The sequence below is a fragment of the Molossus molossus genome, unplaced genomic scaffold (genome assembly GCF_014108415.1).
Source record: "Molossus molossus isolate mMolMol1 unplaced genomic scaffold, mMolMol1.p scaffold_m16_p_1, whole genome shotgun sequence".
In the NCBI taxonomy this organism is placed as follows: domain Eukaryota; kingdom Metazoa; phylum Chordata; class Mammalia; order Chiroptera; family Molossidae; genus Molossus; species Molossus molossus.
This window is the reverse complement of record NW_023425344.1, coordinates 144634565-144649926: the sequence shown is the minus strand read 5'-3', so window position 1 is coordinate 144649926 and position 15362 is coordinate 144634565. Positions and strand designations below refer to the sequence as shown.

At 41.7% G+C, this 15362-nt stretch overlaps 1 protein-coding gene across 1 annotated transcript in view; it reads right to left on the bottom strand.

Moving 5' to 3' along the window:
* The window catches only part of ITGA8 (integrin subunit alpha 8), a 210531-nt gene that overhangs the window by 22522 nt on the left and 172647 nt on the right, over positions 1-15362 (bottom strand). Inside the window, exons 25-26 of the mRNA XM_036263831.1 lie at positions 14073-14231; positions 3702-3830 (exon numbers count right to left, since the gene is read on the bottom strand). Of these exons, the coding sequence (XP_036119724.1) occupies positions 3702-3830; positions 14073-14231 (288 nt within the window). The remainder of the gene's footprint in view (positions 1-3701; positions 3831-14072; positions 14232-15362) is intronic.

The following is a 15362-nucleotide window of genomic DNA, read 5'->3' as shown; positions in this document are numbered from 1 at the left end:
ACAACCATGTTTGTATTTTAGGGGACAGGCAGTAGGTGAGGAAAGAATTAGAGAGAGGAGTGGGAGGTGAGGGGGATGGGCAGTGCTTACAAGAGTCCAAGTGAGAAATGCTCAGGCCTTGAACTGAGGCAGGGGGGATGGAAAGAGGAAGATGCATTTCAGAGAAGTTTTGGAAGTAGAATAGATACGTGGTGACTAATCAAAGACTGGGATGAAGGAGAGGGAGAGGTGGAGTCTTGGCTTGGGGAACTGGGTGGATAGGTGTTGGTATTACTTGAGACTGGGATTTTTTTTTTTAATCCTCACCAGAGTATATTTTTCCATTTATCTTCAGATAGAGTGGGAGGGCGTGAGAGAGAGAAACATTAATGTGAGAGAGACACATCAATTGGTTACCTCCCGCACAACCCCAACCAGAACTGGGGACCAAACCATAACTGAGGTACATGCCCTTGACCAGAATTGAACCTGCAACTCTTTGGTCCGAGGGCGGATGCTCGAACCACTGAGCAAAACCGGCCAGAGCGAGACTGGGATTTTTTAGAAAGGAGCACATGTGGGGGTCATGGACTGAGTTTTGGACATGTGGGGACTGGCACGTCTATGAGACATCCAGATGAACATACACAGTGAGCCCTTCATGTCTCAAAAGCAGCAAGGGAGGATATGATGGTAGGAGGCACCTAGGAATGACTAATGTCGGGAGTTATAATTATGCAAGAAATTTCCCTGCAAATGCAGAGTCACTGGGAGAGGAGCGGAGGGGCTGAGGATGGATTCCTGAAGTCTAGGAGCATTTAAGGATGAGGAGAAGAGAAGTCCATGAAAAATTCAAAGGGGCAAGTCAAAAGGTAGGAAGAGAATCAGGAAAGAATGTTTTAGTTTGCTTGTTTGTTTTTAATCGTCACTCGAGGATATGTTTATTGATTTAAAGAGAGGAAGAGAGAGAGAGAGAGAGACAGAGAGGGAGAGAGAGAAATGTTGATGTGAGAGAGAAACACCCATCAGTTGTCTCCCATATGTGCCCCAACCAGGGACTGAACCTGCAACCTAAGTATGTGCCCTGAGCAGGAATCAAACCTGCAACCTTTTGGTGTACCAGACTATACTCCAACCAAGTCACCCGGTGAGGGCAAGAGAATGTTTTGGGGGAAGCCCGGGGAGGTGATGGTTTTAGAAAGTGGTCAGGAGTATCAAGTGCTGCCCTGGCTGGTGTGGCTCAGTTGGTTGGGTGTTGTCCTGTGCATGGAAGGGTTGCCAGTTCGATTCCTGGTCAGGGCACATCCCAGGTTGCAGGTTACCAGGGAGGAGGCAGACAACTGGTGTTCTGCTCTTACATGGATGTTTCTCTCTTTCCCTCTCCCTTTAAAAATAAATAACACAAAATCTTTTTTAAAAAAAGAGTATCAAGTGCTGAACAGATTAGGAAAGATAAAGTTTCTGTAAACTGAGCAGTTGGAGGAGGAGAAGGAGGAGGAGATGGGGTGATAGCTGCAAAGCAGCAGGGCCGAGATGACCAAGGCGAGGACATTCTAAGCAGAGGAGAAATTATATCTCAGGGTCACAGATACAGACTTTCCCTATGCAAATGGGAAATTATGATCCCAGCACAGGATGTTGGCATTTTGCACTTTCAAATTCCTAATCAGAAATGTGATTCAGTAAGTTGTTTTTAACTAAACAAAAACTGTAGGAGGTCTTATTTAGCTTTTGATTTCAGAATAAACTTTGCATAATCACTTTCTATCCAGAATTATTTTGACTTGAGGACATGGGGAGGCGTATGATTTGCAATTTTTGAAGCAATAAGAGAGCAAGGGAATAAAACAGTTTAACAAAATCAGACGTAGAAATCAAGGATTGCCTTGCCCTCATCTGCAAGTAATACGTTTCTATGATATTCAGAGGTTAGAAATCATCTTGCATTAGAAATCTTTAATGAGAAAGAAAGAAGAAAAGAAATCTGATCCCGTAACACAAGAGCATATAATTTTCAAAAGAATATTGGTTATTGATCTCCACTGCCTTTATATACTCATGAGACATATGCTGAATAGTAAACTAAAAAATGTAGTTGAATCTTGATTTTCCAAATTGTTGGTCCTCAGAGGTTTGGACATTGGTTCTCCAGAGGGCTTTCATATTGTTACTGCACATTAGAATTCTATAGATTTCAATCATTTTCTTTTCTTTTCTTTTTTTTTTTTTGGTGTCATTTTTTTTTTAACTTAAAATAATTTAATGAGGTATAACTGATATAAAACATATTAGTTTCAGATGTACAATGTAATGATTTGATATTTGTATATATATATAGTAAAATAACCACAATAAGTCTAGTTAACATCTGTTTCCATACAAAATTACACATTATTTTTTCTTGTGATGAGAACTTTTAAGATTTACTTGTTTAACAACTTTCAAATACACCATATGGTATTATTAACTATAGTCACCATGCTACACATTACAGTCCCAGGAATTAAATCATTGTTTTCTGTTCTATTCCTTCTAGAAGCTTTTAAAAAATGATACTATACAGAATTTTATTAACTTATTCTAAATTCAATAGCATATCGATTACTACCCTTGCATTTTTCAAAATATTAGTGTCACAAAAATTTACAGAGACTTGAATCATATACTCTGCCAACTGCCATAGCTTTTGCTACATAATTTCAGGTTCTTCTATGATAATAAACATTTCTCTCTTGACTGAAATTTAACTGATTCAGTTAGACTTGCTCATTGTATTTTTCTGTCCACTTCTATGTTTTATACTGTCAAGTGAATGTCAGAGCATATTCAAGACATGCATTTATATATATTTTTAATCTTCACCCAGGGACATTCTTCCATTGATTTCTAGATAGAGTGAGAGGGAGAAATCGAGGGAGAGAGAGAAAGATTGATATGGGAGAGACACATTGACCAGTTGCCTCCAGCACGACCCCAACCAGGGCCAGGGATTGAACTGCAACCGGGGTACATGCCCTTGACCAGAATTGAACCTGTGACTCTTTGTTCCGTGGGCCGATGCTCTAACTGCTGAGCCAAACCAGCCAGGGCCAAGACACAGATTTAAAAACACCCTTTCTAACCCCTTTTAAGTGTATATAGTTCAGTGGCATTCACGTTGGAACAAGTGGGAGAATTGAATAGAAAGTGCTGATTCAGGAATGCTGTCCACCACAGTTCTATAAAGTGCTGACTCAGCTCAGGCGAGATCAACCACAGACCCCAGTGCTAAGACTCCGCAGATTTTTTGGCCCAGGAGACCTGAACACACCAGTCTTGGCCTTTCCAGATGAGCAGAGGCTGCTGAGATTCAGGGGTGGGGGCTGCACTCACCCCAGGGACCCACTGAAAGGCAGCGCGTCTCTAGACTCCCTCAAACTCACCAGCACAGTGTCTGGGGACAGGCTCACTACTGAATCTCTACATTCTTGCATTGACTGCTGTACTTTATGTTCTCACCACTTCTCCAATGTGGCCTCCATCCAGTTTAGAAGAATAAAAATGTTACTTTGCAAATACTCATTAGTCCTCACAGAAAGGACACTCATTTCCCGCAGTATGCGCTGACAGTGAGTGTCAGGCAGATCTGAGCCTGGAGAATGAACGACACAGTGGACGTGAACGCCATCTGTGGGAGCTCTGGGCAGGCACCGGCCTCGGCTCTGCACACTGAGGGGACTCACCAGGGTTTTGGCCGGGCTCTGCCTGCGGAGCTCCAGTGCCGGCACGTCTCTCTTTCTGACAAGGTGAGGGATGGTTGAGTTTCTCAGAAAGGCGCTCAGCTCGGGGGTGTCCTCTGGGGGGGCAGCAGGCTGTAAAGAGAAAGCAAGAGATATCATGTACAATCACATTAAAAGTTGTTATTTAGCCTCGAACTTGAGGCAATTTTTTTTCACAACTGAGTACGATTGCCGTTAGAATTCAGACACGTTCTCTTTTATCAACAGCATTTCCGACAGCAAAATGAACCCCGTCTGTAAGGAGCCACCTTTCCATTCCGCAGTCAAGGGAACACACGCGGCACGGGGATGCACCTAGCACGTTCATCTTGTGCAGGGAAGATTTTGAGCAGAAGTGATTTCCCCCTAAGGACAGAAACTGTAGAGTGACTTTTCAGGCATGAGTCATTATTCGCTCCTTACATATCAGGGTTGGTTAACTGAGGACATTTCTATGTAGAAAGATGGATCCTGAGGTGGCAAAAAAGTGAGGTGCTGACCATGAGGTGTCCATGTGGTCTAGGACCTGCTTCTGCATGTCTGAGCCCCACACTCCTGTGACTGTAAGAAGTGCTCCCTCAGGAGACAACCACGTTCTAATGAAAACAACTTTTCCTAATCATGGCACATGAACAGTATGCCCTCATGAAGTTTGCTTTCAGCCCCAAGTTGGTTTTGCAAGTGTTCTAGAATTTCTGATTTTATCTCAGGCTCCAGGCTAATGGCTCAATACATATTTTGAGAGTTCTAATAAATCACACAATATCCTATTATCAGTCTTTTTTAAAAAAATGTTTTTATTGATTTTAGAGAGTGAGGAAGGGAGAGAGAGAGAGAAACAGTGATGAGAGAGAGAAATATCGATTGGCTGCCTCCTGCATGCCCACTATTGGGGATCGAGCCCAAAACCCAAGCATGTGCCCTGACCGGGAATCAAGCCAGTGACCTTTCGGTACTTGGGACCGCACTCAGTCAGCTAAACCACATCTGCCAGGGCTCCATTACCATTCTTCATTTGAGACTAACTAAATACAGAACCCTAATTTTCTGCTCCCCTCCCCCAAGACAAACACATCTTCTTTTATACAGGTTTTCTTTGTAGTCACAGGAGCAATGATTTCTGTGGAATGCGAAAAGATACCCTCACATCGCAGATATAGGATGCCCCACAGAAGATGAAACGGTAGTGCTCGATATGTCCTAAGAACCTAGAAAAATCTACTGGACGAACAAAGATAGAGTCCAGACTTCTGAACAGTTTTTTAAAAACAATGTAAAGTTACACGTAATTTAGAAAGATACAGGATCTTAGTAAGGGCAAAAGGCAGGTTACAAATAGCATATACAATGAGACTGTATATTTTAATAAGAAGTGAATGTATACTTACCTTGTATATCTAGAAACAGAAAAATAATGTACAAGAACAGTCATCTAAGTATTACCAGTGGTAGAGATTTGATGATATTAAGGAAGTATTGCTAATTTCTTTTATTTTTTTTTTATCCTCACCTGAGGACATTTTTGCATATATCTTCAGATAGTGCGGTAGGGAGAGAGGGAGAAAGCGAGAGAGAGAGAGAAACATCGATGTGAGAGAGACACATTGACTGGTTGCCACCCACATGACCCCAACCGGGGCGGGGACAAACTGTAACCGAGGTACATGCCCTTAGCGGGAACTGAACCCGGGACTCTAGTCCGCGGGCCGATGCTCTAACCACTGAGCCAAACAGGCCATGGCGCTAATTTTTTTTAGGTATATAATGATATGGATTTTTAATGAGTACCTTTAATTTTGGCAATATGCAGTGAAATGGAGAAATAAACAAATGCATAAATAAATAGGAAATGTAACAGTAAGTAGGTGGTGACATTACTAGAAATTTAATTTTTTCTTCATGTTTTTACATGTTATCTGACATTCTTATGATGGGCATTTAGTATTCTTAAATATGAAAACAAAAAAAAACATTTTATGATTGTAATAAGTTTAAAAGAGAAATAAGAAAGTAAGAATAGCAAGTACAGCCCTGGCCGGTTTGGCTCAGCGGTTAGGGCGTCGGCCTGTGGTCCAGAGAGACCCGGGTTCGGTTCCCGCTAAGGGCACGTACCTCGGTTGCAGTTTGTCCCCGGCCCTGGTTGGTCGTGCGGGTGGCGGCCACTCGATGTGTCCCTTCACATCGATGTTTCTCTCTCTCTCTCTCTCTCCCACTCTATGGAAAAATGCCCTCGGGTGAGGATTAAAAAAAAAAAAAAAAAAGAATAGCAAGTACAGCTTGGCTAAAAATGAAAGGGAAGCCCTGGCTGTGCAGCTCATCAGGTTAGAGTTGGTCCCAGTACTCCACGATTGTGGTTTGACCCCTGGTCAGGGTACACACAAGAGGCAACTGATGAATGTATAAATAAATGGAACAAATCAACGTTTCTCCCCCACCTCCTTCCTCTCTCTCTCTCTCTCTCTAAAAATATATATATTTATACATTTATATGTGTGTGTGTGTGTGTGTGTGTGTACATACATTTTTCAAATGGAAAGGAAAGGGGCCCATTCTTGGAAGAAGAGGCAGAGTCAAGTTATTTGGTGTTTGTTTGGAAGATGGAGGAAATTTAAGTAAGTTTATAGGATCCAAGGAAGGAACTAGTACAGAAGAACAGGTTGAGGATGCAAGAAACAGAGGGGATACTTTATGTAGCAAGTTTAAATTTGGGAGCGAAGGAAAACTTCTCCTCCCCCAGAAGGGATACTTTATGTAGCAAAGTTGAATTTGTAACTAAAGGGAAAATTCTTCTTCCCCTGAAAGTGTTGGGAAACAGCTGAAGATGAGGAAGAGATGATTAGTTGTGTGTAGGAGTTGGGATGGGGTGGAATGGATCATTCCAAGATTCTCTTGCTCTAAGTCACCTGCTAACTGTACTGCTAGAGAGGCTGGATAGGAGGAGGGCACTGAAGGTTTGGAGAAATTCAGAAGCGCCAGAGGACTGGGGAACTGGCGCCCAGTAAGCACTTCCATCAATCTGTCACAGTGCCCTCAAGCTAAGGGGCAGAGAAGCCTAAATATAGATGGAGATTTCTTGGCAGGGACTTAGAAGGATGGAGGTGAAGGGAGGTGAAGAAAGGGAGTTTTTTACAAAAGAGTGTTTTGCCCTAGCCGGTTTGGCTCAGCGGTTGGAGCATCGGCCATCAGACCAAAGAGTCATGGGTTTGATTCCGGTCAAGGGCATGCATCTCGGTTGCAGTTTGATCCCCGGCTCTGGTTGGGGTCATGCAGGAGGCAACCAATCAATGTGTCCCTCTCATATCGATGTTTGTCTCTCTCTCTTCCTCTCTCCCTCCCTCCCACTCTATCTGAAAATCAATGGAAAAATATCCTCAAGTGAAGATTAATCATCATCATCATCATAAAGGAGTATTTCAACCAACACATCAAGGATTCCAGATGGTCTTGAGAGTGGAGGGGTTAATTAACTCAGAAAAACTGTTCATATCAAGTACGTGAGAAAATTATAAAAATAGGAGATTGAATTGGAGGCTTGGATGTTAAATTAAATATTTGGGACTTAAAAGTGAGGGAAGGGTCAGCCCCATGGACACTGGAATACTCCAGGATAATGGTAGGGTCTGGCACAGTACAGAGTGTAAGGCATGACGGAGAGTCTGATAAAAACAAAAACAAAAACACTTTAGCCCTGGCTGGTTTGGCTCAGCAGTTAGAGCATCAGCCCTCAAACCAAAGTGTCTTGGGTTCGATTCCCAGTCATAGGCATGTACCTGCGTTGCAAGTTCGACCCCCGGCCCCGGTCGGTAGTGTGGGAGGCAACCAGTCAGTGCATCTCTCTCACAACCCCTCCTCACCACTCCCTCTCCTTCACCTGACACTATTGTCTGTGTCCACTGGTTACGCACATGTGCATATAAGTTCTTTGGTTTTTCTTTCCCCATCGCCTATTGCCCTTCCTTCTGAGGTTAGTCAGTTTGTTCCCTACTTTCATGTCTCTTGATCTATTTTGTCAGCAACATTATTTTACAGATACGTAGAGGAATACCACTCTTAAACACCATAACCAGAAAGCCTTCAGACCACTTGCAAACAGTTTTCTCAAATGATATTCCAGAAATTATTTCCAAAAACAAAACCCCAAAAACAAAAAAAACAAAGAAGAAGTTCATCACAAATGTAAACAACAGTTAAAGCCTATTTTCCAGATGAACTTTGGAGCCTGTTTTCCCGTTGAGTGAGAACCACGGGTCATGTGTTTCCTTGATCTGAGAGCCTTCGAGGGAGGGAGGCTGGCCTCTGGGCACCTCTGAGGCAGACATTTGGTTCCAAGTAACATTTGCCAAGTGCCTTGAGAAGCTTAAGCATCTTCTTCAGAACAAATATGAAAATTGCTCCTTTCTGCAATAAGGAAACAATTGTTAGTAAATATGGGTCTTCCCCCAGCTGCTACTCAGATTTTGACCTCAACAGGAGTTTTCTATTTTCATTACTCTTCACCAAACTCTTCACTCTGGTATAGGTTTAAATTTATAGAGTAACAGAATATACTGTGTAGCTGGAATGTTGCAATACAGTTAAGAAACAGCTTTTGAAAAAGAGAGAGGGATGAAATGAGATTAAGGGCTCTGTGAACCCAAATAAGTGCAAGGCATACTATCTTCTTCTTACTTGTAATTTGTTTTTGGACCTCAGGTATTCCAAGTAAGCAAGAGATGGTGGACTTCTCTCATGTAACTCTTTGCCTATAATTAAATAGAAGTAGAGACAAGCCTAGGGGGTCAGACTTCCATGTAATTTTCTTGAAGACATAAATGTTAAGAATTTGTTGGGAAGAAAAAAAAAACCACTTTTTTTTTTTTTTTTTTTAAACATCCTGAAAAGTTCAGGCAAAGCATAACTGAAAGAATCAATTCATTCCATTGGTGATTTTGAAGCTTTTCTCCATTGTTGGACATGTGTTTTACATTTCAAAATATACACGAAAACCTGAAAACCATCTTACAGAGTAGATAAGGCAAAGAGAAATTGACCCTGGAGAGAATATTCTCTGGTGGCTAAAACTGAACCTATAGGTACTATTAAAAAGTAAAGGGTGAATAAGACACAGAGAGACAGAGAGAGAGGGAGGGAGGGAGGGAGGGAGGGAGGGGGAGAGAGAGAGAGAAATGAGTGAGTTGGGAGCTGTTCTAGAAAGTAACAAGCGTCCCTGTGTTCTGAATTAATAAGTAGTAAGTAAATGGAGGCAGTTATAAAGCAAAAAAGTCTCTTAAGGATAAGACAGAACTATGCAAATTTGCCAAGCCAAGCCACTGTCTGTGGGCTCACTGATTTAACAAATAAAAAACTCTTTGCTGGGCTATAATCTTCGATGAACAGTTTCTGTGTTTCTGCTTTCCGTGTCTGTACTATCTGGTTGTAATTTGCACTTCCTGTGGGAATGATCTTGTTCAAGAGACCCATTCGCAGTCATGACCCCCTGCTTTCCGTGGCTCCAAAGACAGTTCCTTATACACTCTGGCTTTCTGTCTCATGACGGTTGTCCTCGGCTGGTGTCCATCAGACCACGTTTGCTCAGGATGCTTCTTTCTTGAAGGTAAGCCCAGAACGTTGTATTGTGATCTTAACGCAGGTTGAGTGTAAGCATCTCATCGGTCTTCCTCTCCTGGGTAGTTTTACATTCCCTAGCTCCTTCTCCTAGCAACTCACACCTGACTGTTCACTGTGCAATCTTGCCAATTTAAAAAATCCTTGATTCTTTATGCAACTTTGTTTCCTTAAACGTGTTTACTTTTTCAACTCCATCTTATCTAGAAATCACAGCCCGTTTGAAGGACTCTCCAAACCTCAGGATAGATTCCACCAAAATAAGAAAATTGATAGTTGGAAATCATTATTTTACTGCCTTAAGAACAGTTGAGAAATACTTTATTCAATTCTAAAATTTGATTCCAAGTTGAATCTGGGATGAATTAGATTTAATAGATTGGTCTGGACGCCACAGAGAGTTGAATGTTTCAAAATGTCTTAGCTGGCAGAATGTGAAGAAATTGCCACATTGAAGTCCTCTACCTGGGACCTGGACCATGAAGCCTGGAGGCAGAACCTTCAGGCCATCTGCTTATACCCCTAAGTTTACAGAAGACAGAGCAACTTGATGAAGTAAAACCAGCATGGGCGGAACAGGCAACCAAGGCCAGGAACCTTCCCGCTGGAGGCAGAAGGGAAAGTAGCAGTGAGTGCTTGGCAGTGAATGCCAGTCCACCCGGCTTTTCCGGAACCCCACCACCTACCTGTGCTTCCACTGACCCTCATGCTCAGATATTTGAACAGTGTCGACAAAGCAGGCTAAGTGAATCTCTGTGAAGCCTGATATGAGGCAAATATTTATTTATTTATTTTTTTATCCTCACCCGAGGACATTTTCCCATTTTTTTGTTCAGGTAGAGTGGGAGGGAGAGAGAGGAACAGAGAGAGAGAGAGAAACTTCGATGTGAAAGGGACACATCGAGTGGCTGCCACCCACACGACTGACCAGGGCCGGGGACAAACTGCAACCGAGGTACATGCCCCTAGCGGGAACCGAACCCGGGTCTCTCAGGACCGCAGGTCGACGCTCTAATCACTGAGCCAAACCGGCCAGGGCTGAGGCAAATATTTAAATGAAAAACTCACTGACTTCTAGTGGCATCTGAGTGTGTCCTGCCTGACTACCCCCCAACCCTAATTTAGTTGCTAATGCTCTGTATCTGGGCAAAAAGGGAGGTGTATGTGGGTGAGATCTTTTGCCCACGGTCTCCTAAAACAGCCACAGGCTACCAAACGATCACGGTGGTGGCTTTCAAAGGCCGTCGGTGTTTGCAGTTCAAACCTTGTGGGCATTCGGACACCTTGCAGGGTTAACCGAAATGTGCCGGTTGCTGTTGTGAAAACTGAACTCTGTTCAGGACTTTTTGGACTTTGAGGTTTATGTGAGCAGAGTCACATTTGGAATATATATTTGATTTACAGACAGGCTGTATTTCAGAAGGTTGTAAGCTAAATGTTTGGCACTCAGCATGCATTTCTCTTTAGAATGATGTTTTATTTGGTGGTCCAGTTCTCGGGCCAGCCCGCAAACAAACCTTTATGCACAATGTTGCCTTGTGCATGTGTATTTGCAATAAAAATAAAGCTGGGACAGTTGCTATATGAGTAATTTAATAAACAGAAACAAACCATTGTGTTAAGTATGCTCTGTGAAATGCTGATACGTTTCATTAGAGGGAAATGCAGAGAGTGTGCAGAGGCTCTCGGGATTTCCAAGGTTTTAGAGCTGGTGCCACTGGTTCCTTCGAGTGGGTGGCCTAGACACTGTTCTGAGGAAATCTGACGGTTTCTTTTTCATTAACACATTTCCTCAGGAATCTGTGAGAGCTGGAAAGAGGCAGTGAAGAAGGCAGCTACTTTCAGTGGTCAGTGGGCAAAAATGGAAATATATTCAAGAGGGAGAAGTTAACTAAAAAAAGTATGGGAACAAGAAAGAAAGGGATTTTGTTGAAAGGAAATTAACTGAATGGTTGAGGAGGAAGACGTAGTTGGACCTCTGAAAACCCTCCAGAGGAAGTTTTAGAAAGTTGGAGTGGTGGTTCCCCCTCTGACACGTCCACGCTTGGGTCTGTTGGTGGCTAGTCCAGTGGGGACTGGGGTGCGCTCAGAAAGGATTTGCAGAAAATGGACTGCTCACAGAGGCAGAGATTCTAAGAGGCACTGACCACTTACTTGCAAAACTCATAAAGACACTGTAGAACCAAATAGTAAGAAATTTTACCTTCGTCCACTCAGTGGGTAAGATTTAATACTGGGACTTAGTTCTTGCCTATACAAATATACTTCTGCCTCCCCATACCTTTACTGAACCACTCTGTTCTTCTTAGCGAACCAAGTTTGAAAAATGACTTTAGGTGATTAAAAACAAAACCATCTATGCTCTAATTTTTTTTTTAAAACAGCAATTAGCTTTGATGAAGAATCTGAAATTGATATTAAATTTTAAAATTTCCCAGACCTTTTTTGAAAATTACAAGATATAATAATTTATTCCTTGATAACTTCCAATTCCTATTTAAGACAGAGAATAGACATTAACTTAGAGTTATCTAGTTAGAAATAAACTGCCAAATAAATTAATAGCAACTTCACCCAGAAATTATTTAATATCTTAAAAGTACTCTTGTTTATAGTTACTAATATAAAATATACCAATTATCAATTTTTAAAATGTAATTATTGATAAAAGCTCTTTGGACTCTCTGGGTCATGCTTACTGAATATAGGTAAAAGTACTCCAAGAACCTGAAAGTAATAACATTTCAAGTGTTCCATGAATTCAGAATTTTAAGAATTCATGAATTGTAATAATTCGTTAGTTTAGGAAGCTACTATTTCATATTGTAATAACATCTTTTTACATTAACTTCCCACAGCTTGAGAAGTTTATAAAAGAAACATAATAACGTTGCTTTTTAAAAATCACTAACCATGGACAGATTTTATTTTATTTTTGTTACAGATGTTTCTCCTTTTTTACTCCATTGACATCCTCCTCCCCATTCCCCCCATCCCATCCCCGGCTTTGTTGTCCGTGCCCATTGGTTATGCATACATGCATATAAGTTCTGTGGTTTATCTCTTCCCTCCCCCCACCACCCCCTCTTCTGAGGGTTGTCAGTCTGTATGTGGACAGATTTTAAATCAAAGTCTATATGGTAAAGACTAACTGGGTAGCAGGGAATACAGGTGTTCAGTATATACCACCTCTCAGTTTGCATGAATCTGTCAAAACGTAAGGCAAGTTATGTGTACTGTTCCAGTCACTATAAATGATTGTTAATTGCAATGAAGAAACAACAACTCACAAACACCATGGTGCACATTAAACAAGTTACATAATATATACAAACACATATAAATAGTGTCAGATATAAACTAAACATTACACCCAAAGAGTTAGAAACCTTCTGCATAATCATGTGCTCTAAGAATCCACGACGAAGTAGAAGCCATGTGAACGGCAGAACAGGACACGTGAGTGTTTCAGTTATTTGGATGTTCTACACGAACACCTGCAGATGTTATTTTATAATATAAGATACTGTCTATGAAGACATGGAGATGTCAGTGAAATGCAGAGAGAGGAAATGGAAAAGGAAATCCCAGGGCGGAAGTATTTTAAATGATTCTGTGGAATACAAGTGGTCGTCTTTATTATTTCCACATAAAGAAGGAGGCTTGATGCCCCATAAATCTTTTAATACTGCACCCCCTTATGTCTTCCTCTCTTTGAACAGAAGGCATGTTAGGCGGGAAAAAGTAGCCTTTCACACAGGCAATGTCCCAGGGCCCCTGGCTGACAGCAGAGCGCGCCCTGCATGCTGGCTGGCTGAGCTGCGTGCTCATGAAGCCTGACCTGGGCACCGCTTCTCACAGGGACACTGTGTCTCTGCAGCCACCAGAGAAGGTTCATTCTTAAGTGAAGTTCTCTTGTGAGCGCATCTGATTAACAAGGGTTCTTTTTGTAATTCCTTCATTCAAATGTGACATTTTCAATGGTTCATGCTAATTAATTTCTTTCCTTTCCAGAAAGAACCCAAAGCCAAATTCGGAACTTAATCTGGATGGGATTCGCTCCATGGAGACTCGAGCTTCTTGCTGGCTGAAGCGTGACCAGCAGACCAGCCCCGTGGCTACCAGGCAGGTGTTTACAGAGAGGCAGAGTCTCAGGCCCCACCCGGCCCAGCATCCTAGACTCCCAGGTGATTCAGATGCACTTAAGGGTTTGAGGAGCACCGCCCTCAGCTTCATTATAAACTTCACTAAAGAAAGGGGTCCTGAATATTCCAGTCTGGGGGTTCTCAGGGTACAGTGATGGCCTTTGGCAAATTATCGCATTTCACCGCTCACTATTGGCAACAGCTGGAAAAGCTGTTTTGGCTGACATCCTCGTGTCTTTTGGCAATATACCAAAAAGACTTCAAAAATAGCATTTTGTACAAATTCTCCGAAACATGACATGTCTATTTATGATTTGGGTTTGGTCGTGCTGCTAGTCAAATGATATATTAAAAGTACATATTGAAATAGTCTAAATAAATAACAGGTCACCATGAACAATAACACTGAGAGAGATTTCAGTTTTCTAGGAGTGACATTTTAACTATAAAACTGAAAGAACAGATCTGATTAGTTATCATGGAAATAACTTATAATTACTTTCTTATGTTTTCTATAAGCCATGGTTTTTGTTTTTTTTCTTATCGTAAACAGGAAACAAAGCTGCAGCTTAGACCAGGCTCCTACCTTGATATCCTGCGGGTTGATATCTGGATTTGTTTGACATCGTAGAGGTCCCAGGGTTTGAATATGAAAAATATAAAGAAGAAATTCATCCCTTGCAGAGAATGGCCAGCCCACCTCCAGAAGGGTGTCACTGATGGCGCTCGGTCCGATATTGTGCAGCTACAAGCAAGAACACATCATGCTGGTGCATCAGGCAGGAAGATGAGATCAGACTCCACATACTCTCTACCACTCTAGAAAGCATGACTTTTGGTTTTAAGTCATCTGGACTAGGACTGTGAAAAATAGGAAATAGAGTCTCCAAAAGCAAGAGGAGCTCTGGAAGTAAGACATGCTGGTCTTAGCGAAGACTCTTCAGTCGTTGAGGCTCTCAGAGCAGATTTCCTCTGCAAAGACCACATGGACCCTGTCTGGTCGTTGTGAGGCTTACTTTACATTTATATTAATTTAATCGCAGTGCTAGAAATGCAATTTGAATTATATGCTTTCAAAACCTAGTTATTCTTTCTTTACATTGAAATGGCCTCTTTCCTGACTACTGACTTGTCAATTGCAACCATATGCCACGCACTCTCTTTCCCCCGCTGGAAACACGGCTATCCATCACGTGCCAAAGGCCCAGGCTCACCACAGTTCACTTCAAGTGCGCATTTCAAAGCTGAACTCCTGTTTTAATCAGTGAATCACAAGGAAAGAAAGGCTGAATCTCATAAAGAGATGAACATTTTAAACAAAAGAATCCTGTACTCGCAGGACACAAAACAGCTTATGGAAAACACTAAGTGTATTTAAATTTATTGTGGTCTTAAAAATTCAGAGTTATCAGGGGACCTTTGCTTTTCTGTGTTTTTGTTTTTCAGAGTTCTGACAGTTGTCATGGTTAATAAAATAGTTATAATTAGTTCTCCTTATTAGGTGGCCCACTTAACTCACATTATCAAAACAATGTGGCATCCATTGATAGCAGAATATTTTTGAGATGTGTAACAAGCAGTTGATGATTGCTTTTGGAACTACTGGTTATTACCCTAAAATTTTATGATCCATTTATGCTAAGATTAGAAGCAGGCTTGCCCTGAAAATGATTGCATTTGAATATATTTTCAAACTTTAAAGTTTCACCATTCTTAAGCAGAAACTACTGCACAGAAAGTTTAATAAACTATATGCCAGCTTTCTTTTTTTTCTCCCAGTGAAGTTCTTAATCCAAGTAGGCTTGGGGACTATGTTATCCTTTTTCTATCAAGAGAGCTTAAGGCAAAGCTTTGATCCGGCTTTGGACAGGGCTTC